At 42.2% G+C, this 25,345-nt stretch overlaps 2 protein-coding genes and 1 long non-coding RNA gene across 5 annotated transcripts in view; 1 reads left to right on the top strand and 2 right to left on the bottom strand.

Annotated features, from left to right (window-relative positions):
• The window catches only part of SLFN11 (schlafen family member 11), a 32,305-nt gene extending 28,956 nt beyond the window's left edge, over positions 1–3,349 (bottom strand). The window contains exons 1-2 of one of the 2 annotated variants that reach the window (XM_021006073.2): positions 3,265–3,349; positions 2,379–2,540 (exon numbers count right to left, since the gene is read on the bottom strand). The gene's annotated coding sequence lies outside the window, so the exon portion shown is untranslated. Of the gene's footprint in view, positions 1–2,378; positions 2,728–3,264 lie in introns of those variants that run through there. The other variant, XM_021006063.2, reaches the window with a different exon arrangement.
• A 1,021-nt stretch (positions 3,350–4,370) lies between these two features.
• Positions 4,371–25,345, bottom strand: part of UNC45B (unc-45 myosin chaperone B) — a 30,698-nt gene continuing 9,723 nt past the window's right edge. The window contains exons 9-21 of one of the 2 annotated variants that reach the window (XM_078154834.1): positions 23,817–23,988; positions 21,268–21,568; positions 20,832–20,926; positions 20,321–20,462; positions 18,493–18,633; positions 16,246–16,373; positions 15,600–15,666; positions 14,102–14,215; positions 11,994–12,109; positions 11,513–11,630; positions 7,270–7,425; positions 5,990–6,215; positions 4,371–4,530 (exon numbers count right to left, since the gene is read on the bottom strand). In XM_078154834.1, coding sequence (XP_078010960.1) covers positions 4,463–4,530; positions 5,990–6,215; positions 7,270–7,425; positions 11,513–11,630; positions 11,994–12,109; positions 14,102–14,215; positions 15,600–15,666; positions 16,246–16,373; positions 18,493–18,633; positions 20,321–20,462; positions 20,832–20,926; positions 21,268–21,568; positions 23,817–23,988 — 1,844 coding nt within the window. In that variant the 3' untranslated portion in view covers positions 4,371–4,462. Of the gene's footprint in view, positions 4,531–5,527; positions 6,216–7,269; positions 7,426–11,512; positions 11,631–11,993; positions 12,110–14,101; positions 14,216–15,599; positions 15,667–16,245; positions 16,374–18,492; positions 18,634–20,320; positions 20,463–20,831; positions 20,927–21,267; positions 21,569–23,816; positions 23,989–25,345 lie in introns of those variants that run through there. The other variant, XM_021006047.2, reaches the window with a different exon arrangement.
• Positions 12,104–24,243, top strand: LOC110221444 (uncharacterized). Its single transcript, XR_013486836.1, has 2 exons — positions 12,104–12,983; positions 21,314–24,243. It is a non-coding gene; the product is annotated as an uncharacterized LOC110221444 (long non-coding RNA).

The following is a 25,345-nucleotide window of genomic DNA, read 5'->3' as shown; positions in this document are numbered from 1 at the left end:
AAGCCCCCCGCAGTGTAGGATAAAAGCTGACCCTGCCCTCTATTTCTCAGAAGCTGCCTCGCTGAGAAAGCAGAGTGTCACGAGTAGATCAGGTGACAGAGCCACTTCCCGTTCACTCGGATTTTATCCCTCCTCAGCCCCGCCCCCAGTTGTTGAAGCAAACCATTCCATGTTTCCCGCCCTTTTTGTCCTTGGTGCTGGGGAGAAGTTTCTGTGCTTAAACTGTGACCTCTGAAGCCCAGCCAATGGGAAGAAGAGCCAGTGGGTGGACAGGGTTCCCTAGGGTCTAGATAAACTTGCTCTGAGCTATACGCCCACACACTCCCTTGCTGGCACCATCTTAAGCAGCACGGGGTGTGTCCTTTCTCATGAGAAAGCAATAAAACTTTTTGCCTTTCTTAAGAAAAGTCTCTAACTGATTATTACAAAGGGGTTCATAAACACCCCACACAATAGGTCCCTTCAGTTCTATCTGAAATAAAATAAAAATCTACAGTATTATCTACCTGTATATCCCAAATTTCAAAATATTAAAAATTCAATTTGTGGAATATTCTGGGTTGAAAATATATAAGTTCTGTCATCAAAGTTTTGAAGATAATTATATCAGAATAGTTGAGCTTCCAGTGATCGTTTTAAAACACAACCTAGCATTAAATCTTTTGGCAGGGAAATCTCTCTGGTAAAGGGCATTACAGGCACACCCGTAACTGGGGAAAGCTACCTGCTGAGTTAGAAAGAACACTGGACAGGAAGGTTCAGGTCCCAGGTTTCATCACTTACTGGTGATTTTTGGCAAGTTACCCCTCCTAGCCTGTTTCTTTGTCTGCAAAATGGGGACAATAATATCAAACTTGCCTTCCTCATGGGAACATTTTGGGGAGCCAATAAAATTAAGTCATGTGAAAATGCCTTGAAAACTCTAAAACTCAATATAAATGTAAGGAATTATTGTTCGTATAGACATTTCTGCTTTTTTTTTTTAGCAGCCTGTAAACATTCTATTTAGGCAGCAAGGTAGCCCAGTGGATACAGCTCAGGCCTGGAGTCTGGAAGACCTGAGTTCAAATCCAGACATTTACTAGCTGTATGGCCCTCATCAAGTCACTTAACCTTGTTGGCCTCAGTTTCCTCATCTGTAAAATGAGCTAGAGAAGGAAATGGCAAAACACTCCAGTATCTTTGCCAAGAAAACCCCAAAATGGGGTCATGGAGAGTTGGACATGACTGAAACAACTAGACAACCATAAACATTATATTCAAAGCCCTGATTAGTCTGTAGTGCCCCATGGAATGTAGTCATCTTACCTTTCAAGCAGCATTTTGGATTTGGCCAATGTTTTTCTGCTAATGAAGCATTGAACTACTTTTTTGTTTTATTACCAGGACTGAAATACTGTCAGTTGGGATAAAGTGTAACTCAAATCTTAGACACTTACTAGCTATCTGACCCTGGGAAAGTTGTTTAACTTGACTCGGTCTCTTCCTCTATAAAATGGAGAGAATGAGAGCAGCTACCTCTCAGGGTTGTTGTGAAAATCAACTGAGATAATGTATGTAAAGTACATTGCAAACCTAAAAGAGCTATATAAATGTCAGCACTCACAGACACACTTTTAAAATTAATCAGCATTCTTAACTTTTCTTCATTGCTTTTTAAAAAGTCTGGACAAACTGCAAAATAGTAAATCAAGTCCTGACTTGTAGTCTTTGCCTATTTCCAAAGTGAAAATAAATGCTCACACTGAAAATTTAGCTTTCTATAGCTGGTAAAAGTTGTCTCTAGATCAAGACACGTTTTCCAGAAGCAACAGCAATATTAATTTGATTATGGTGGAAAGTAATAGGAGGGGAAGGGAATATTTGTACTGAAAAGGTCTGGATTCCAATGGATCTGTGAGCCCATTAGCAAATCTCTTCCTCTCTCTAGGCTCCAGTTTCCTTTTCTGTAAAATAAGGGAGACAGATTCCTCCCAGAGAACAGGACTTCTTAACCTGGAGTCTGTGAACTTTTTATTATAGATAAATAGATACTGTTTATATACTATGTATAGATGCTGTGTGTGTGTGTGTGTGTGTGTGTGTGTGTGTGTGTATATAATATGTATATATATATAAATACTATATTTAAACCTACTTTGTAATTATCCTTTGTAACCCTATGTATTTTATGTTATGCATTTAAGAAGATTATTCTGAAAAGGGATCCATAGATTTCCCAAGACTGCCACCCAAGGGGTCCATGACTACTACATAAAGAAGTTTAAGAACCCCTGCATTCAAGGACCTCTAAATCTCCTTCCAGCTCTAGGTCTCTCAGGAGCAGTCCTCAGATTAGCTTCTGAAACCTCAAGGGTCCTAGACTAAAATTTACCTACCTAGGAGACTGTAGGAACGGCCTTCACCTTCCCGTGCTCTTCACCACGTCAGCCTCAGAATAGAACGCACGATTCTGTCGCTGGAGCAAATGGTTTTTTCTATCTGAATTGCCCGCCGCAATACCTGGGTTCACTGCCAAGCTCACGGAGCCTGTGTCTCTGCTAATAGAGAAGACAGCCCATGATGTCAGACTTGGCTTCTTAAAGGAGACCTGAACCTAGAGAGAGCCTGATGGAGACTGGCTGAAATATGAAGGATGAAAAGTTCTGAACAATTAGAAAGGCAGGCTTTCCAGAGGAGCTGGGGCCATTCTCAAGCCTCTACTGCTGCCTGGATAGAACACATCTCAAGATCACCTAACTTCTCTCCAAATCCACTCTGCCCGGTACTGAGATCTCTAACTCCTCCCCTACAGTGGAGTGCCTCTATAGATTTCTCACCCCAAGGTTTGCCAAGGGCGGCAAAAGAGAAACTGGCAAAACTCCTTTCAGTCGTGCCTGACTCTCCATGACCCATTTGGGGTTTTCTTGGCAAAAATACTGGAGTCGTTTGCCATTTCCATAGAGATCACTAAACTCTGGTGGAGATCAGAATTCACAAGGTAGAAAATGAAAGATTTATGCTAACAGCGGGCAGATAAAGAAACCAGACAAGAATGGAAAGAGTTAATTTGCTCTGTTTCCTGTTCAACTGTTGATTTCAGACACAGGACATCGTCTCTCTCCAATACCTGAACCTTCTCCAATAGCTGATAAATGACACCAGAGGATCTTCTTGAGAAGATAGTAACATGCTTCCTTCATTTACTTTCTAATACTTTTTCTCTGAAATCTCTGCTGTTCATAAACCTCGAGGGAAATTCTCTACAATTGGGCTCATTCTTACCTTAGAATGGATTTAAAGTCTCCTGGTTTAAAATGTTGAAAAGAAGAGAACTCTCCCAGAATTTTGGGATTTGGATGAATTCACTAATTTTGTATGTTGTAGGTGAAAAAACAAGCTGAGAGGAAGTGAGGTTTTGGAAGAAAATGAAACAGAAGAGTGTTTCAGGAGAAATGAAACTAAGCATTTCTCTGCTTTTCTTGTATTCATCCACAGAAGGTGAAAAGGTTAAGTATTATGTTTCCTAGTGAGGTGGAAGAAAGAGAACTATTCTAGGAAATTAAAGAAATCTGTGCTTAGCTTGGCATAATCCCAATGAAGAGGTATTCTGGGGTGCTGAGGAAGCTATCCTAACTTCAGGTACTGAGATCATGAAAATGACTGACCCAAGCAGCCCAACTCAAATGACAATATACACACATATACATACATGTACATGTGTATATGTATGTGTATATTAAATAAAAAACAACCACCACCACCACATCTACTTACTTACAGGAATTGAGAAAAGTGTTTTGTAGATCTCAAAGCTCTAGATAACTGTTATTCCCCTAAAAGGGGAATGGGGAAGTGGGAAGGCTGAGATCTTGGGTCAAATAGTTTCCAAGACCGGACCACCAGATGGTGAATTAGCACAGGACTGATTATCATGGAGAAGGGTGGGAGAGTAGAGGAAAGTCATTCTTAATTTTATGCATGTATGGGATGTTCTCAAGTCAAGTGTTGGTGATTCAGGAATCTATTAATTTATTGTGAGCAAATTTACTTTCCTAATTATATTTGGATCAGATTAATATTATAACAAGTTTTCATTTCCTGAGTACACAGACCAAAGGAGGGAGGAAGCTAGAGAGACGAAAGGAAGCCACCAAGGACAAAAATACATTAACACATGTAATTGTGTCAGCTAAAGCCACAACGGAGAAGCATCTTTCTCTAAACTTCCTCTTATTCTAATTTTTTTTGTCACTTATTCTAATTTTTTTTTGTGAGAGAAAAAAAGGAGAAATAGAATAAAGGATTTTGAATAGTCTTTTCCGTCAAGATTTAATAACCTTCAGGACTCAAGACTTTCTGAAGCTGAGGCACATTATTATAAGGTATGTTACAGTCAGGATTCCTTTTACGTATGTCAGACTAAATAACCTGTGAGGATCTAGAGTCAGGAAGATTCATCTTCCTGAGTTCAAATCTGGCCTCAGATGCTTACTGGCTGTGTGACCCTAGCCAGGTCACTTAATCCCATTTGCCTCAGCTTCTTCGAGTCTGAAAAAAAGCGAGAAGGAAATGGCAAGTCACTCCAATATCTCTGCCAAGAAAAACCCCAATGAGGTCATGAAGGGTTGGATGAGACTGAACAACAACTCTCAAAATCTGTGATCTAATGATCTGACCCCTTAGTGCTATTACTTTGTTCTAGTTTGGGCTTGTTTGTTTGTTTTGTTTTGTTTTGCTAAACCTAGCGAGTTACTATTTACTGAGGCAATGTCTTACAGTATAGTGTAAGGAACCCTGAGTCCAGATAAGGAGGGATCTGGGCTTAAGTCCCAGCTCTGCCACTTAACCCCCCCATGTGACCTTGGGCAAGTCACTCTGAGACTTCATTTCCTCATCTGTAAAATGGGCATAATTAATAATTGCACTAACCATTTGATTGAGTCTCTCTGTAAAGATCAAATGAATGAAAGTGTAGTAAGTGCTTTATAACTAACTATTGCTTAATATATGTGAGCTACCATCATGATTATTACCCTGGTTCAGAGCAGGGAATGGGTAGCTATTTAGAATGTAGTCAACTGAAATTTGGTGGGTTTTGTTTTCAGAGGTTTATACCATCTTCCCTTGTTTTTCCCTCAGAGAAGTTTTGTTGTTGTATTTTATTTTTACATTAAGACATCTTTCAGCTGTCACATGAGTTGAAGAAGATACTAAGCTGGGTGTCAAATCACGTCTTACCCTGTTAGAAAAAACAAAGAAATAAACTGGGAGTCTACAAAGAGCCAAGTTTGACTCTGAGCTGAAGTATCTGAGTTGGAATCTTCACTGCCATTTACTCCCTAGGTTACCTTGGCCAGGCAACTTAACCTCTCTGGGAATCAGTTTCTTCAACTATAAATTGACGTGGGTACCCTGAATGTCCACTATGGTCCTTTCCAGGTCTAGAGCTGTGATACTTTGGCCTGTTATTTTGTTGCTGTTGGGTGAGAGCCTAGGACAAGAGCAGTGAGCTGCTCTGGACAGAAAGTAGAAGGATTCCATTTAGTCCCAAAACAAAAGCATTCATCTTTATTTAATCTAATTTAGAGTGTTCTATGCCAGCTCCAACATTACACACTCCGTTTGCAAATAAAAAAGAAACTCAACCAATTTCCTGATCTCTGGAGTTGGTTGAGAAGAACCTACAGCCTTTCTCCAATTACTTCACTCTGCCCCCTTTAACAGTGTTGGAGGTGGGGGAGGGGGTGTAGCACTGGGTTAGCCAGGGCTTCTTGGGGCACATGGTAAACGGCAGCAGGGCACAGCTCAGGGCACAAAGATCAAAATACTCAGGATGCCATTTTCTCATTGGTCCTCTGTAAGGGGTAATGGGAGTGTCCCACTCTCCACTCCTAGCTGATCCAGGAGCCCCTGATCCAGTCCCATGCCCAGGACACGGCCCCCAGTGGCAACCCCTCCTCCTGGCCCCTGGTCTAAGAGAAGGGTTTGATGAAGCCATAGTCCATACACTTGATGAGGCAGTCTCTGGCAGCCTCCACCACCTGTTTCCTCTTCTCATCAGGTTCCTGCTTGCCCACGAAGGTCAGAATCTCCAGCAGCTCACTCTGTACCAGCTTCTTGGCCAGCTCCTGGTCAGCTGCCAGCAGGTTGTAGGCAATGACGATGCCCCGGTGCTGGACCGACAGGCGGTCGTGAAGGCAGAGCCGCTGCAGGATCTCCAGCCACTGGGGTGTCTAAAAGGAGAGCACCCCACCCCCAGAGAGAATGGGGCAAGGTTAGAGGTCAGAGCAGGTGGGATTGCCCAGAAAAGGCACACTGTTTATTTATACTGGGAGAAATAATGGAGGACCCACAGGCTCTGGTCAAGTCTGAATAAATTCTAAACTCTCAGAGAATAAGAGTATAAGAATATGAAAAGAACTATGACAGTCAGCACCTGATATGATCAATGCCAAATGAAGTTCTTGGGTCAAGGAAGAAAGTTGTTCTGCTGAATAGAAGTTGGGCCAGACTAATCCCAGTGACAGACCTCTCTGGCAAAGCCATGTACTTCTTATGCTCTCTCCATTTCACAGATAAGGAAGTTGAGTCCCAGAGAGGTAAGGGCACTCATCAGAGCTTACACTGTGAGCCAGGAGGGCAGGAGAAGGATCCCCCCTATGAAGGTGCAAGCTGTATCTCCTGTTTTCCCTACACAGTCTCCTTGCTTCTACAATCCAGAGGCCCATGGAGGTGTCAGCTCTAGTCACCCGCTCTAGTGTGCATGTGTGAATATGTGGGGGTGAGTGTTAGGGGGGGATAGGGCAGGTTCCGAGCCCCTGGAGCAGCTACTACCTCATCTTCATCAAGGGGCACCACTGGTCTCTTCTATTGCCAACTCCAGTGGTGCCCAAATGGTGCAACGATACAAATAATACCTTTCTGTGAGCCTCAAGGGCCTCCCAAAAGGCAGGGCTGAGGCTGGGAAGAGAACCAGCAATCTGGATCCCTCCTCCAACCTCGTCTGTGGCAGCGGTATAAGAAGTAGAGAGTCCATGTAGTACAGCAAAAATTGTGCTGGGTTTGGAGTCAAAAACCTGGGTTCAAATTCTGCTCTACACTTACTACCTGTGTGACCTCAGGTGAGTTCCTTAATCAATCTGGGCCTCAGTTTCCTCATCTGTAAGAATGAGAGATGAGAAATAGGTCCCTTCTGGCTACAAATCTATGATTTTAGGAGCCAGGGAGGGCCCTGCAGTCTGGTCATCCTCCTCTCCCTTGCTGCCCATGGCAGGCCTTCGTAATTACCACTTGGGTCAACTTGTGGCAGAGCTTCTTATGGGCAGCAGTCAGCATGGCCAAGGCTCCAGCTGCTGCGTTCTGGACCTTGTCATCATCCTCCCCACACAGCAGCACCACCAGCTTCAGCCGGTCATTCCCATCAGCCAGGAACCGTTCCTGTACCTGCCAAAGATGAGGGAGGGAGGCAGAGGTGAAGTGCCCACACAAAACCACCCACTGGAACTGTGTGATGGAATCATTTAGTGGCCAGTGATATGACTGTTGGACAACAGACCCCAAGGCAGTCCAAGAGAGAGGTAAAGGTCCACACACTCCAAAATATTTATTGCAGCTCTTGATTTCAAGATATCCCTCCCTCTATCCCTACCCCCTTGTAACAAAGAATAAAAAAGGGGAAAAATGACCAACTCATCAACAGAGTCTGACAGTAGATGCAACTTTCTTTACACATTCCCCTACCTCTACGAAGAAGGGAAGAGACCCAATTTCTCACCTCTCTGGGGGAGGCCAAGCTTGGCCATCATTATCCAGCATCCAGTTTTGTTTTTGTTAGATCTTTCTTATTTACATTATTGAAGTCATTGTGTATAATGCCAAGAAGACACAAGTTCAAATCTGGTTTTAGATAACTTACTAGCTCTCTGGCCCTGAGTAAGTCACTTTAACCTCTGTTTGCCTTGGTTTCCTCAACTGTAAAATGGGGATAATAATAGCACTCGCGTCACAGAGTTGTGATGAGGATCAATTGAGATAATACTGCAAAAAGTGCTTAGCACATAGTAGGTGCTTAATAAATGCTCATTGTCTTCCCTTTCATTCTCTTTCCCCTAGTCTTTTCCTAATTCTGCCATTGCTGGATATTTTGTGGTAGCCAAAAACTGGAAACAAAATGGGTGCCCATTAATTGGGAAATGGCTGAATAAATTGTTGTACATGAATGTGATGAAATAGGATTATGCCATAAGGCATGGCAAATATGAGGAATTCAGAGAAACCTAGGAAGGCTTGTTTGAAATGATACTGAGAAAACAGACAAGAGCAACAGAACAATATCTATAAATGCTACAGTAATGAGAAGGAAAACACCAGTAAAAGACAGAACTCAGACGGATGCTAATCTTAACTCCAGAGGACTAAAAAGGAAACATACCTTCCTCTTCTCAGAAAAGAGGTGGTGGACTATAGCTGCAGAATGAGGCATATACTATCATGACCAGTAGTGGTCAATACTGTATTGTTTTGCTTAACTGTCCTTATTTGTCACAAATTAAGTTTCTCCCCATACCTATGTTATTTATTAAACAATAACATTATACTTTGGTAAATGAGTCGCAACATTTAAGTGTAAGGCATTTAATAAATCCAAAAAAAAAAATCTAACAACAAATTAAGGTTCTCTTAGGAGGAGTGAGCAGTGAGAAGTAACACAAATGTGAAAAACAACAACAACCCATAAAGTACTAAAGAAAAGGAGGGAAGGCTGTGATAGGAGTCCCTTCCCCTCGTCTAGGCTCTCTTCATTCAAGCAGCTCCCCTAAATGCCACCTCTTTCAGAAGGCCTTTCCTGATTATTTGGAAAGTAAAGCACAAGCTCCCCTAGTTTAAACATGTATCCCCAATAATAAATACCTCCTCTTGGTTATCCATAATAATTCAGGGGAGCAGAAACACAGAATCCCCAATAATCCAAAATTCCGATTTCTATTTGCCTTTGAAATTAGTTTCATCCCAGCACACTTGTCTTCCTATGGATGATAGGCCTTGGAGAATATGGAAATAATTTTGAAATCAATCCCAGAGGGTGATGGGACTTGGGAGAAAGGAGCAGAAGTTAGCTAGGCGGTAAGGGGGAATCCAGCCTGGGATTAAACCTTTGAATTAACCAATGGTTTGCTATTACTAGCCGTTTGACTTCGGGCAAATGTCTTCCCCTCTCAAGGTCTGTTTCCTCCTCTGTAAAATGAAAGTGTAAAGAAAGATCATAGATGCAAAGGGCCTTTGAAAACCTTTAATCTGCCCTGCCCAATTTCCTACTCCATTTTACAGTTAGAAACATCTAGGACACACAGTGGACAGAGCAGTAGGCTTGTCCTCAGGGAGACCTGAGTTTGAATCTTACTTTAGGCACTCACTGCATGGCTATGGGTCACTTCTGTAAAATAGGAAAAATAATGCCATCTATGTCCTTAGGGTCGTTATAAGGATAAAATGAGGTGGTGTTTGTAAATCACTTAAACAACTAAATAATGCTAATGATTGTTATCACAGTTGAAGAAATGGAAGGAAGTACAAAGAGGTTGTTACTCCCCCAAGGTCACTTAAGTAACGAGTGGCAGAGCCAAGATTTGAACGCAGGTCCTTTGACTCCAAATCCAATGCTCTTCCCTCTCTGTGATACCTATCATAATCATTCCATTTGATTGTAAGCTCCTTGAGGGCAAAGTTGTTCTCAGACACTTACTAGTGTCTGTCTGGGCAAGTCATGCCCCCTGTTTGCATCAGTTTCCTCATCTGAAAAATGGAGATAATAATAGCACATATCTCCCAGGGATGTTGTAAGGATCAAATGAAATAATAATTGTAAAGCTCTTAACTCAGTGCCTGGCACACAGTAAGTGCTAAATAAATGTTAGTTATTATTATCATTTTGACTCTTTTTGTATTCCCAGGGCTTAGCACAGTGCCTGGCACATAGTAAGTACTTAATAAATGTTTATTGATTAGTTGATTGTTAGGTCCCTCCAGCTTTAAATCTCTTATTCCAATGTGAGTTAATTCAGATTCTGGTCCCTTGTTTCTTGAAAAAAAATATTTCATTGATATGGGTATCGCCCCCAACCATACCAATTCCTTCGCTTCTATACCTTAGTGGATGACTATCGTGAAGTCAGTCAGGCAATGGTCAACAGTCAACAAGCATTTATTAGTCAGTTCATCCATAAATATTTATTAAGCACCTACTATGTGCTAGGCTCTGTGCTAGGCACTGAGAATACAAAGAAAGGCAAAAGACAGCCCCTGCCCTTGAGGATTCCAGTCTAATGAATGGGACAACATACAAACAATTATGTACAGACAAGCTATATACAGGATAAATAGAAAATAATCTACAGAGGGAAGGCACTGACTATGTGCCAGGCACCGTGCTGAGTAGCTATAGCCCAAAAACTCCATAGCCAACCTCTTCCAGCAATGAGCCTCTGAAATGGAAATTGGAAATTCCCCTTTAAATTAATAAGATCACTCAAATAAATAGGTTCAGTTCAAATCTCGGTCATGACCGTTCCATATCTCCTGAGTGTTCTTGGCCTAGCATTCCAGGAACTAGCCATTCCTAGGTCACGTTGACATGGAGGGTTGGCTCCTCTCCTTGTGAGACGTGATGTTATTAAAAAACAAAATACCAAGCCTCAGGCGGATGGGAGCGTGGCTAAGGTCAGATGTGTATTGGACAAACCATGAATAGCGCATGCATCAAAAAGGGCTTCTTGGCCCCAAGCCTTCTTTGTTTAGAACAATATAAAAACACTGTGTCCTGTAAGCCCGCTGAGCCTCACCCGCGGGAAGGACGCTTCGCCCGGGAAAATCTTTACACAATTCAAGTTTGTACTGGCTGCAACGGGGCTCCCAGCCGTTGATTGACTTTGGAGGTTCCCTTGAATTGGTGATGTATTCTCTTCCATTACCGACTCTCTTGATCGGTGCTATATTATTGATTGTTCTTATTGTTATATGCTTTCTATGCAATTTCAAACTATCTGTGCCTTGCTTCTTCTAAATAAATTATCTATTTCCTATTATTTTCTGGTGCATTGGAGAGTGTCATTTATAGGAGCGAATCCGAACCTCACTAAATCATATTAATACAGCCTCTTTGATGAGCCAGGCTGATACTCTAACATGACCAATCATCTCAAAGCCTTTCATCTGCCAGCATTTACATTCTTCTGGCACGGCCTTCTAGAACCCTAGCTTAAGGCCTTTCATAGAGAAAATATTGATTTCCATGGCCAACTATATGCCATCATGTGATTCTGTCCCAAGTCCCAAGAGCTTCTATGAGTATACCGCATCTTCCCTAACTCGACTGGGAATTTCCTGGGGCAGGGATAAAAGGAGGTGATATTTCAATGGGGATGATTATCTCCATCTTCTTGAAGAAAAGGAGAGGTTTCTTCACTTACCCATCTCTGCCTTGTCCCTTGAAATGTTGGCCTCAGTCCCACCCCTGCACCCTCAGCCCCCATACCTCTTTGTTGACCACCATGTTGCACATGCACTCGGTGGCTGCCTGCCGAAGCTGGTCATGGTTCTCAAACATGTAATTCTCAATGTCTGGCAGAGCTTTCTCCTTAATTATCTTCTGCCTGATTGGTCAAGAGAGACACTTATTAAGTCCATCCGCTATCTCCCAGGAGGTCTCTACCTTAACTTCTCCCAACCACCCTACTAGCTTTCTGTACAAACCTTAGAGAAAGGGGACTCCCCAATCTCCTTTGGCATCCCAGGCTTCACAATCAGGATAGTCTTTCTTAATTCTAATCTAAATCCTTCCTGCCGCTACAATTTCCGTGTGTTGTTTTCAAATCTATCATCAGTGGGAGAGTGGTACCTTTAGTAGAGTCTGGGTATAGATTTGAAGCAATGGTTCCCGATCAAGACAGGTAAGAAGGAATTGACTCTCCTTGACTGCAAACTCTGCTTCCCCTCCTCCCTTCTACTCTACTCACCGGAGTTTTTCACTCCTGCCTGACAGATTAGTCAGACCCAGGAGGGCTTCGTAGTTCTGGAGTCCATCCCGCTGTGTGTCCAGGAGTCGTACCAATGGACGCACTACCTCATACACCTGCAGGAAACGGAGAAAAGCAGGAGATGGCATAGGGTAACTGTAAAGAATTAAGAAGAATTCATGCGGTAAAGGTTGACATATACAAAAAAAAATTTACAGCGGCTAGTTTTTGAAGTGGCAAACAAATGGAAAGAAAGTAGCCAGATAAAAAATGGCCCAAAATTATGGTATGTAAGTGTAATGGAATGTTAGCAAATCCTAAGAAATGACAAAAATATGAATGTAAAGTAAGGGAGTGTTCATACACACACACACACACACACACACACACACACACACACACATGCATACCAGCTCAGGTGACACAGTCATAGACTGTAGTCACATATGATGAAGTTTTCATGTGTTTGTGAAGTGTAACATCCTGTGATCCCTTTATGAAGCACAAACACCTCTCTGATTTAGTCAAGTAGGGAATATTTAAATTGGCTAAGCAAATTAGCGACACGCCCACAACTTTAAATAGCTAAACCCTAAACAAATTTCAGCAGTTTGAGAGTAGGGGAGATTGCCAGCTGGGTGTTGCCTGGGGAGGAAATCCCTACAGGGAGAGAGGAGGGGATTTCTTTCTCCTCTCACTACTTCTCCAAATCAACTTTGAAGGGAAGCTACTGGACCACAGAAGACATACATCCATCAGAGAGCAGAGACATGTATTCCAGATGGACATAATTACAAAGAGACAGTCAATTCAAGGGATGAAGCACTTTCAAGAACAAAGACCCCCGAGAGAGAAGAGTCGGAATGTGGAGACCAGACCCTGGGAACCCAGCTGAGCAACCCACCAAGGAAAGACACTGTATCCGTGGGAAGCTGGCAGAGGACCCTACAAAGAGAGGGAGGAGCGCCGGGTCCTTCAGTGCTAAGAGCTGTGAGTTGCCTTTGCTATGAGTGTATTTCTACACATGTGCCTCACTAGCATTATATTCCAAGTCTAAGCCCATTTTTCCTATGGATACTGTGCATATTTGTGGGGTAGCATGACCCAAACTTATAAGAGGAACATTTTGTAACTACTATCCTTGCTATGCCATCTGAGTACACGCCTTTGCTAAGAGTTCATTGTGTCTACTGGCTGATTTTTAATGGGGAAAAATACTGGTGAGGGCCTGTCAGCTATAGTAAGAGGAGTAGCCACCCACAAGGTAACCCTAAGGTAGCAGGCATCCTGGGTACCAAACCCAGAAGTGAGATTGTACGTTGGGGTTGTTGCCAGAGGCAAGGAATTCTAGGAAGATTTGTATGAAATGATACAGAACAAAGTAAGCAAAACCAGGAGAATAATTTACATGGTGACTAAATGAATGTAAAGGAAAACAACACTGAAGGAACCTAGAGCTCGGATCAATTATGGGACAAGTTGTGACTTCAGAGGACTGATAGTGAAGCATGCCTCCTGACTTTTGTCAGGTGCATATACAGGTGCATAACAAGGCACCATGGCCAACATCTTCATTTATTTTGCTTCATCTCTTTGTTGTAGGGGATGGTTCTGTTGGGAGTACAGTGAGTAAATGGGAAATGGTGGCAATGTGAAAAAAAATCATTAGGTTTTTTTTCAAAAGAAGGAAGGAAGGAGCCTATTATATAAATAAGGAACTCTCATGAACCAACTTAGTTTTTTAAAATACATATTCAAAATGTTGCATTGTAAGACAGAGACAGAAAATCAGGGGTGAGGGTGGGAAGGAGACACGAGAGAGAAACAGAGAGAGAGAGAGAGAGAGAGAGAGAGAGAGAGAGAGAGAGAGAGAGAGAGGGAGAGAGAGAGACAGAGAGAGAGAGAGAGAGAGAGAGAGGGAGAGAGAGAGAGAGAGAGAGAGAGAGAGAGAGAGAGAGAGAGAGAGAGAGAGAGAGAGAGAGAGAGAGAGAGCTGAGAGTTAGTGGGAAGGGAGAAAAGACAGAATCCCAGAATGCGAAGACATTTGAGGTAGAATAGGCTCCTCCAATTCCCTATCCTCCCCCAACCCCACCATAGATCATACCCACCCTTTCCCCAGGAAAAGCAATGTCAGGGTTGGAGACAGCTGCAATCTTTGCCAAAGCATGGGCAGCCTTCACCTTGCCCACATCAGTGCCTTCAAGAGCCAGTGGTATCAAAGCCTAAAGGACAGAGTGACAGTCAGCACTGTAGATACCCTTTCCCCGCTGTGGTGACATGCAAAGAATATTGGATTTGGAATCTAGAACACCTGGGTTCAAATCCTGACTTTGCTACTTATTATCTATGTAACCTTAGGCAAGTCGATCACCCTTTCCAGTCCTCAGTTTCCCCATCTGTAAAATGAGAGGGTTGAACTAGATGATCTCCAAGGTTCTTTCCAGTTCTGTGCTCATTCCCTCTGTCTATCTGTCTGTCTATTTGCCAAAGCTCAAAAAGATTTGGGCATCCTATATATAACACTTGAATATGCATGGAAAATAACTAATTCCAGTCTGCCTTACCTTAGGCATCCAAGCAAACTTCCAGGGTCATCTGCCCTGACTTTATAATAACAGCCAACATTTGTATAGTGCCTACTACATATCAAGAGCTTTACAATCATTATTTCATCTGATCTTCACAACAACCCTGAGAGGTAGGTGGTATTATTATCCCCATGTTACAGGTGAGGAAACTGAGGCAGAGGCTAAGTGATTTGCCCAGGGTCACACAGCTAGCAAGTATCTGAGGTTACATTTGAACTCAGTTCTCCCTGACTCCAGTCTTAGAGCTCTATCCACTGAGCTACCTAGCTGCCTCTAGTGCTTAGGTAAGGTAAATCTATCAATCAAGCTTATACTACTAAAGTCTAAAATCTATAATTTCATTGGTATTGACAAATCCCAATGAAGAAACTCTCTCTACCAATACAGATGAGTACCTTTCTTCAACTTACAGTCTTAGGGATTTGCCTTGGGCCTTGAGAAATTAAGTGACTTGGTCAAGGTCATACAACCAATATGTTTCAGAGGTAGGACTTGCACTCAGGTCTTCTTGACTCTAAGAGCAACTCTCTATCCACTGTACCACTCTGCCTCTTTATGAAAGACAGATAATAATAACAATGCATTCTATCACACTTAGAAGTTTGCAAAGCAGTTCCTTTTAATAACCCAGTGAGGGAGGCGGTGCAAGTACTATCCTCGTTTTACATATGAGGAAACAGGTTAAAAAAAAAAGAAATATCTCACCCAAGATTATAGTGCTAGCAAATGGTGGTGTCTCACCTGTAAGTATCAGACCATGCTTTCCATTAGTCCAAAAAATAGAATATTTTGTGTTACTGTTTCACTGTTCCCCTCTATTGGCACAGATAATTGAAGAGTTGAGTAAATTCCTGGAAGATGAGGTTAGAGGTCTACCCTATGCATGTACACTGACCAGTAGGTGCTACCAGGACATACCAAGAGACTGTTCTACACACTCCCTATCAGAGCACCTGCTCAATGTTCTCCCCCAGTTATACTCCCCACAAGTTCTCCTCACCCCATCCCCCAACATTACCTTGCCACCACCTTGAGCCACAATGGTGCCCCGATCCTTTGCATTGTCACACAGCGCCAGGAATACCCTGTTAGGAGTGGCGGTTAAAGGAGTGGTCCCTAAACACTAACACACCCCCTCACCCAGGCTCCTCTTCCGACCTTTGGGGCTTTAGGGTTGCGAGAATCTGAACACGAGCAAGATCAAGACAGCAAAGGAGGGATAGTGAAGAACAACAGGGAATAGAAGCAAGAGAGCGGATCTGGTATTGAGGCAATTAGACTCAGTCCCTAGAGAATCTCATGCTGTATCACCAGTTTTCTTCCCTATTAGAATGTAAGCTCCTTAAGGGCAGGGACTGTTTTGTTTTGGGTTTTTTTTTTCCCTGTCTTTGTAACCCCAGCATTTAGCACAATGCCAAGTCAATCCTGAATAAATGCTTGGGATTTTTTCACTGTTGTTTAGTCTAAAAGAGGGTGGCATATGGCTCAGAAGGAGGAGAGGAAAGAAAATAATTGCTTCCCTCCTTTCCCTAGTTTCTCCCTTTAAGAGGAAGGAAGTGGGTAGAATCTATAGTGACCTCATCCGCCATGTAGAGACTTTACCCTTCATCACCCTTATCCTCTGACCTCCCTCAGCCCTTTTCCCACTCCCCTCGTCCTAGTACCTGGCCAATAATTCTTTGGTCTGGTCCGTAAGGATGGCGCTGTCAGCTTTTACCATACAGGCTAATGTGGAGGTTACCCCAGCCTTCAGCAGCCGCTTCACCCGCTTTTCCACAAAGTCCTTCTTGTCCTGGGAAGAAAGAGAGCAGGGGAAGGTGCTTAGGAGATTACTGGGTTCAGAAAACAGGATCCTGCCTCCAAGCTCCAAACTACTTTCTCTCAGCCTTAGAAATGGTGGAATGGTCTTAGAAATGGCCTGAATTTCCTCAGTAAAATGAGGGGAATAGATTTGGTGATCTCTAGTGTCTGGTTTAGCTCTCACGTTCTATTGTTCACCTACGATTCAGACTTTTCCCGTAGATCCCCTCAGCTCTACACATCCTCTCTTCTTCTTCCCCCTCCTCTGTCCCTAGTATAACTAGAAACCAGGCTCTGGGTCTTTGATGATGGGAGAGAAATCTCATTCATTTTAATTGTCCATGCACAAAGTCTTTTTGTGGTGGCAAAGAATTGGAAATTGAGAGGATGCCCATCAACTGGGGAACGGCTGAACAAGTTGCGGTAAATGAATGTAAAGAAATACTGTTGTGCTATAAGAAATGACAAGCAGGCAAACTTCAGAAAAGCCGGGAAAGACTTGTATGGTCTGATGCTGAGTGAAATGAGCAGAACGTTGTACACAGTAACAGCCACGTTGTGCAATGACTAATATTGATAGACTTAACCCTTCTCAGCAATACAAGGATCTAAGACATCGCCCTAGGCCTCATGGTGGAAAATGCTATGGAGTTTGAATGCAGATCGAAACATACCGTTTGCTATTTTTTTCTCTTCTGTTGTGTTTTGTTTCCTCCTTCTGGTGGTTCCTCCTATTGGTTCTAATTCTTACTTACAACATCACTAATGTGAAAATATGTTTAATAGGAATGTATATGTAGAGCCTATATCAGATTGTGTGCTATCTTGGGGAGGGAGGTGGGGAGAGAGGGGGAGAAAATTTTAGAATTCAAAAGCTTATGGGAGTGATTGTTGATAATTCAAAATAAATTAATATTAAAAAATTATCCATGCACAAAGACTCAAATTATCTAAAACACTGCCATCTTTCTTTATATTTGATTTGACCTTGGGATGCTTTGAAGAAACTCTGTTCCATTAGCTGGGGTGAAAAGGAGCTTGCATTTGTAGCTCATACCATGACTGTGTTGTCCCAGAAAATCAACCCTACAGTTAAAAATCCCAGACCTGGAACAGATCCTATGAGCTCACATTTACATAGTGCTCTACAGTTTGCAAAGAGCTTTCCTTTCCTTACCATATCCCTAGGAGGTGGGTAATACTTTCATATTTCAAACACCCCGAACGTGTTTGTTCCAACGTGTTTGGAAGGCAATGTGGTATGATGGAAAGAGAGATGGATTTGGGATCTGAGTTCAAATCCTGTCTCTGATTGTGAGACCTAGAGCAATTCGTTTACTCTCTCTGGGTCTCAGTTTCCTCATCTGTAAAATGAGAGGATTAGGCATAATTGCTTCAGAAATCGCTTCCAGCTCTAAATCTATTTTCTTATGAGTCTCTTTGAGGGGCAGTATCTTCATCTGAAAAATGAAGGTGATGATAGGTCTCAGGGTTACTATGAGGAAACCAATTAAAGCATTATATGTGTGAGTTATTATTATTACCCCCATTTTACAGAGAAGGAAACTGAGGCTCAAAGGGTGCCTAGTATGTGTCAGTTTATGCACCTAGTATGTGTCCCATTTCAAGCCCATGGTTCTGGCTCCTACCCCCCAAACTTACTCTGATACCCCAGATTCCCACACAAGGGGATAACTGAGAGCTGATTGAGCAATAGCTAGAATCCGTAGGACCAGTAGAATCTACTGTTTTTGTAGAACATCTGACAATAGACTGTGCATAGATCAATCACCCCCTAGTGTGAAACGACAGAAGGCCTAGCGGGGGCATGTGTGTCATTTATGAGGCATTCTTTCCTCCAAAAGCTACAGAGGATCAGAGATTGACAGCTAGTGGTGACCTTAGAGGCAATCTCATTCTCATTTATGGATAAGTAACCGACTTGCCCAGAATCACACAGACAATATGTACTGTGAGAGGGTCTGGAATCCAGGTCTTTTCTGACTTGAAGGCTGGCTCGTCATCTGATGCAGCAAGCAGGCTCTCAAGAGGCATAAAGACATAAAGATCAAGGAGCTGAGAGGACACTCTGGCCTGCCCCAGGTCCCCACCTTGGGATGTTCCTCAGGCACATGCTGCTTGGAGAACTTAGCCAGCTGCACCAGCTCGGGGATGACCTCCTTCACATCGTAACTATTGGTGCAGTTCACCAGGGTGGTAGCCACAGAGTACAGGATGGTCTTGTCATTGGTCTGGGGAGGAAATCAGGGAAGGTCAGAAGTGGAACCAGTTATAAGACCAACATGAGAACATGGTAAAACTCAGGATACTGCCCAGGACATGTGATTGTTGTTCAGTCATATCCAACTCTTCGTGACCCCATTTGGGGTTTTCTTGGCAAAGATAATGGAGTGGTTTACCATTTCCTTCTCCAGCTCATTTGATAGATGAGGAACTGAGGCAAATACTTTTGAGTAACTTGCCCAGGGTCACTTGAAAGTGTCTGACTCTCTCGTGGCACTCTATCCACTGAGACACCTAGCTGAAGGACATAGCTGCTGTCTTTTAAAATGTGGTTAATGATGGGATGCTGAGTAATTATAATGACCAAGAAGCCTGGCCTTGGAGAAGAGTTGAAAAAAATGTCTCTCTTTCCCTTCTAGGAAATGGTGGGGGACTCTGGGTGTGGAGGACTGCATAAATTATCAGACTGTACTGATGGAGCACTTGGTTTTTCCAGGTTGATTTTTTACCTTTTTCCTATTCTTCATTGGCCAGGTAGGGAAGGAAGGTATATTTGATAATGAAAGTAATATAAAAATAAAAGATACTAATTTTAAAAAATTAACATGATAGAAGGCTTCTTAAGAGTACCCTTAATGGTACTCTTGAGAGTATTTATTCAAAGCCTCCAATAACTGCTGTGGTGCTTGGGCTGGGGACTAGGGATTGAGAGTACAGAAAAAGAACTAAATAATCCTAAACTAATCCCCTCTTCCATATTCTCTCTCAATCTCCTTTGCTCACATTCTTTCCCAATTTCCTTTGCCTCCTACCTCTCTCCCTCCATCAAGTTTATAATACTAGTGGGTAACATTTACATGTTGATTTAAGATTTACATAGTACTTTTCATATATTACTTCATTTGATCCTCAAGATACCCCTATAAGGTGGAGGCTATCATTATCCCCATTTCATAGATGAGAAGACTGAAGCTGACTTGCCCAGACAGTAAGTGTCTGAGACAGGATTTGGATGCAAGTCTTCAAGACTCCATGCCTACACTCTGTCCCCTGCATCGAACTTGCTCTCTCATCAAGTTAGCATGTTCACTGCCCTCTTCCCTTATCCTTTTATTGGGAGAGACCCAGGGTAGGTGTGAGGGTGAGGTTGGGGGAGGGAGGGAGGAACTGATATTTGATAGAGAAGAGGGGTTCTAAATGGTCCCTTCTAGACCAGGGAGCCATCTTCTCTGTTCCCCTGACTCAACTGAATGCCCTCTCTGCTACCTGAATATTATCTCCAAGTGGAACCATGGCTCCTATAGATTGAGGACCCCGAAGCCCTGGGAAACAATAAAACAACACTCTGGGATTCCCTGATCATTGTACATTATGTTACTCCTGTCTTCTATTTAGTTTGAGCCCCACTCTCTTAAAGAGAGCCAGGGCAGAGGCAAAGACTATACCCTTTTTATAGATGACATCACTAAGGCTCAGAGATAGGAAATGACCCAGCCATGACCACATAGCAAGTCAGAAGCAAAGCTGGGATGTGAGTCCCATTAGCTCGACTCTCAAACATAGGCTTTGTCCTTATCCACTGAATGAGGAGCCTGTTTTCTGGAGCTCCTTTGGTCCTAGAGTTGGAACAGGGAGGGACTGAATTGAATTGATGTTCTCGGGGTCAAGGGACTGTGATGTCAAGGCCAAGCATGCCTTAGCTAGCTCGAACATGGCCTGTAAGGCAGGGATGTCCTGGACGAAGTCATCTTTCACATCCGCATCCAGCGTGAGGTAGGCCAGACCCTCCACAGCCCAGCGCCTGGTCCTCCTGTCTATGTTTACATTACACAGCCACCTGGGAACAGGAAGGGGCAATTTAGTACAGGAGAAGACCTAAGTGAGGACAGTCTGTAGGACTGAGGGGCCATCAGAAGAGTCCTGGAAAGGGCATAGGCCTCTATTCTAAGGACATTGCTGAATAGCCTTATCATGTTTCCATTAAGTAGATTTCCTTTTTGTTAAATTTAAAACAAATTTTTTAAAAAGCCCACTCATTTCATCACACCTCTCCTCTGTTCAAAAAATCTGCCATGGCTCCCTATTGCCCACAGTATCAGATCCATACAACTTTACTGAGCCTCTGCCAAGAAGCACAAGGAGTAAGACCAACAGAGAAAAGCCCACCCCAAGAAGGGATCCAGGACCCCCCATCCATCCCTCTTACTTCCGACACTGTTTGGCAAGCTTCTCCGTGGAACCTTCAGCAAACTGTCTGAGGCCATAGTCGGTGCCCCCTGCAGAGCCAAGTTTACAGAGACCCTAGAGGGAAGATGGGACAGCATGGACCTGGGCATCGATGAAGCTTGTTGGGTTTGGGGAGGGGAAGGACGGTTAATGATGGTTGAATCACAGAGTTAGAACTGGAAGGGAACTTTCCAGGACACATCATTTAATTTCTGTTTGCCTCAGTTTCCTCTACTGAAAATGAAGATCATAACAGCACATACCTCCCCAGGTTGTTGTGAAAATCAAATGAGATAATATTTGTAAAGTGCTTAGCATGTGCCTGACACATAGTAAGCACTTGATAAATTTTTGTTTCAGGAAGGAGCTGAAGGAGAATTCGGGGGTAGGGGTTGGAAGAGGGGTCTTTGCCTCACCACCAGAGCACGGATCTTAATCCTCTCATTTTTGGTTGTCTTGTAGATGTCTTTGAGCAAGGTCACACCATTGGTGATGATGAAGGTAGCTCGGCTGAGTTTGGTGGAAGCATGAATCAGGGCTTCTACTGCCACCAGCTGGTCCTGCTCCCGATCAGAACCACACAGGGCCACCATCATCTCCATCACACCCTTCATCCCCAGCAACTGGTTGCCCAGGTCAAAGGGGCCCTGGAGTACCCCTGACACCGTCTGGATGGCATGCACATTCTTGTCCATGTTCTGGGGATCAAACTTGCCCCTAGAAACCAAAAAAGGGGGTCCATTATAAAGGGGCCCTAGTTGGACTCCTCTGGGGAAGCTTAGGGGTAACCCTCATTCTCCACCAGCTCTTTAATCAGGGGCTCTTTCTTTGTAGACCCCCTCATCAGTCTATGGATCCCTTCTCAGAATCATATTTAAATGCATAAAACAAAATACAGAGGATTACAGAGGTTTACAATGCTGTTGAAGTACAGTGATCAAAATTTTTAAAAAAAAGTTCACAGAGGTCAGATTAAGAACCCTCACCTTAGATCAATGCCCCAAACCGGAATAATTTGGGAACTTGGGTCAGATTGACACAGAAAAAGATTCACTGGAAATTAGAGAGAGAGTGCAGCATGATGAAAAGGTCAGTGGAATGGGAGCCTGGGTCCTACTTCTATCTCCTCTCTCTGGGCCTCAGTTTCCTCCTCTGTAAAATGAGAGGGTTGAACTAGTTGATTTTGAAGGTTTTTCCCAGCTCTGACACTCCAGCCTTCTTTGAACTGTATGACAATCCAAACACTTTTATGAACTTAATTCAGTAAGGACTTATGATGAAAAATACTTTCTATTCTCAAGAGAGAACTGATGAACCCTGAGTGCAGACTGAAGCATTTTTTTGTCACTTTCAAAATTTTCCCAAGGCTTTTAAAAAAAAATATAGCTGATATGGAAATACGTTTTTCATGACTCCACATGTATAATGAGTATCACATTGTTTGCCTTCTCAATGATTGGGGGAGAGGCTGGAGGGAGATAGAGAATTTGTAAATCAAAAATTTAAAAAACTAATGTTTAAAAAAAAACCTTTTAAATTGGCAAAAAAAAAATAATGGACAGGAATTGGTTGGAAATAGCTAAACAAATTATGGTATGTAAATATAATCAACCAATAAACATTTATTAATCACCTAAAAAGAATGAATATAAAGTAAAAAAGAGACATCTATGAAAATACTTAAAAATATTTATTCAATAAAGACTGTCATATTAATAAAAATATTTTAAAATGTTCATTCAATAAAAAATAACTATAGTATTAATAAAATATTTTAAACATTCATTCAATTAAAAAGAGTAGTATTAATACAAATGTTTTTAAATGTTCACTCAATAAAAAGAGTACAGTACTAATAAAAATATTTTTAAATGTTCATTCAATCAAAAAAGAGAGTAGTATTAATAAAAGTATTTTAAAATGTTCATTCAATGAAGAGTGTAATATTAATAAACATTTTAAATATTTGTTCAATTAAAAAGAAAGTATTATTAATTAGATATTTTTAAAATGTTCATTCAATATAAAGAGTATAGTATTAATGAAAATATTTTAAAATGTTCATTCAATGAAGAAGAAGAGAGTTTCGTAAGGGGAGGCCAGGGAGATGAGCCACACAATGATGCCAACAAGGCCCCCAGTTCTGTGGCCAGCCTGGCCAATGAATGGGCAGCCTTGGTGCTGAAGAAGAGTAAAGGACAATCTGCCTCCCTCCCTACCTTGCAGAGGTGGAGAATAGGGATAAGGAAAGTGAGATCTATCTAGGTAGAACAACCTGTCCAGGAAACACAGCTCCAGTGAGCCGCGTGATTTCATGGGGACTATGGCTGATGTGGGGGTTAGTTTTGCTGAACTGGTTTTTTCCTCTCTCTCTTTTAATCTTTGTTGCTGGGGAGAAAAGGGGAAATGGAGACACTGAGAAATGAGAGTGATGCTTTTTTGCAGAGCGTTGCATATATTGCTAGATTTTTTTCAAAGTATTGGTTTGCTTTGCTGACCTCCCCCCAAACCTCCCCCTCCACTTCCTCTTCTTTTTTTTATCTTAAAAAAAAAATGTATTCTATGGAACGGCTCCCCAAGTGGAGGAAGAGGGAGAGATACAGGGGAAATTTAGAGAATGTAAAAACTAAAGCTATTAAGACAAATTTACTTTTTTAGAAAGAAGTAAATGTAATACAAAAACAAAAAGTGGACTTTTAAAAAAATGTCTGCCACTGAATAGCTGTGTATCCCTGAGCAGATCACTTTACCTCAATCTCCTTATCCATAAAATATGAACTTGACTCCAATCGTCTTCCCCCCCCCCCACCTTGCTATTCCACTTCAGTTAGGGCCCTGTGCATCCAGCACCCTGCACTGGGATTTTTCTCCCCTGAGTTTTTTCCCCAAATGCTTGGAGTTCCTGTTGCTGTTTCCCAATCACAGGCACTGCCACCTCAACCCATTCATGGGCAAGCAAGCTCACGTGATGTACTCTTCACAGATCTTGCGGAAGTGGTCTCTCTCAGGATCACAGCGGAGATCATCATAGAGCTTATTGAGAAGGATGGAGGCCAGCATGCGGGTGTTGTCGGTCAGTGGCAGGCAGGAGGGCTGCTCTGGTACCTGCCCCACCACCTTTAGGATCTTTCTCAGGCCTGGTGGAGAGAGCAATGAAAGGAGGGAATGAGCTCCCCTAAGCCTACCTGAGGTCCATCCCCATGGAAGTCAGCTTCTCTCCTCTAAGGGCTCATCACTGAACATCTGAATCCCCGGAACCCATGCCTCTTGCCTTCCTATCCCTTGCTGCACTGGATCAAAAGAATAATGTTCTTTCAATGTCATTTTCAGTCTATCCCTCACAATGTCTGGTACTTGGTAGGCGCTTAATAAATGCTTGTTGCTTGACTGACTGACCTGCTTGAGAGTCACTAGTACCTCCCAATCACCTACCAGATCAAACCCAGAGCCCTCTACACCCTCCAGACCCCAAGGGATTGTCATCTGGGTTCTTCTGATGCCTCTGAAGGACCCCAGGGCCATTCCATTTGCTCTCCCATAGCTCTTCCAGGCCATCCATCCTTCCTGTAATGGAACTGTCCTCCAATTGGACTATGAGCTCCTTGGGAACAGAGGCCATCTTGCTTTCCTTCTGTTTGTGTCCCTAGCACTTAACACAGTTCTTGATGTATAGTAAGTACTTAATAAATATCTTTTCATTTATTCATTCACAATTCATTCATATGTACACTCACTCATATATTCATTAGTTCATATGTTCATGAGTATATTTCTTCATACATTTATTTATACATTCATTAATTCATAAATTCATGTATTCATTCATAATTCATTCATTCAAAAGGTATATTCATTCATTAATTCATATATCCATTCATATGTACATCCATTCATTAATTCATATATAATATTTACTCATACATTTATTCATACATATGTTCACATGTATATTTATTAATCCATATGTCATGCATATGTTCATTCAAACATTTATTTCCATATTCGTTCATTCATGCATTTATTCACTAATAATTCATTCATATATCCATTTAGTCATTCATACATACATTCATTAATTCATATACAGTATTCACTCAGGTATTTGTTCAGACATATATTCATGTACATATTCATTCATACATTTGTTTGCATATCATTTATTCATTCATAATTCATTCAATGTATATTCATTAATTCATCTATTATTCATATATACATGCATTCATTAATTCACATACAGTATTTACTCATACGTTTGTTCATACATATACTCATACATATGTTAATTTATTCATATCTTCATTCACTGATTCATTCATTGGTGGAAGGAACAAACCCTTGAAGTATTGAAATAACCTTGCACCCTTTACACACCACAGGGATCTACCTCTCCAGTGATTAGTAGAGAGGAGCAGATAGAGTGCGCCCCCAAGCGAATGAATGGCAGTGATTTATGACCAAATCCTGGAGTACCCTTCCACCCCCTACCCAGCC

This window comes from Phascolarctos cinereus, unplaced genomic scaffold (assembly GCF_003287225.1).
Source record: "Phascolarctos cinereus isolate Bilbo 61053 unplaced genomic scaffold, phaCin_HiC Scaffold_5;HRSCAF=322, whole genome shotgun sequence".
NCBI classification, from domain to species: Eukaryota; Metazoa; Chordata; class Mammalia; order Diprotodontia; family Phascolarctidae; genus Phascolarctos; species Phascolarctos cinereus.
The sequence above is the reverse complement of the archived record's forward strand: the minus strand, read 5'-3'. Positions and strand labels throughout refer to the sequence as shown.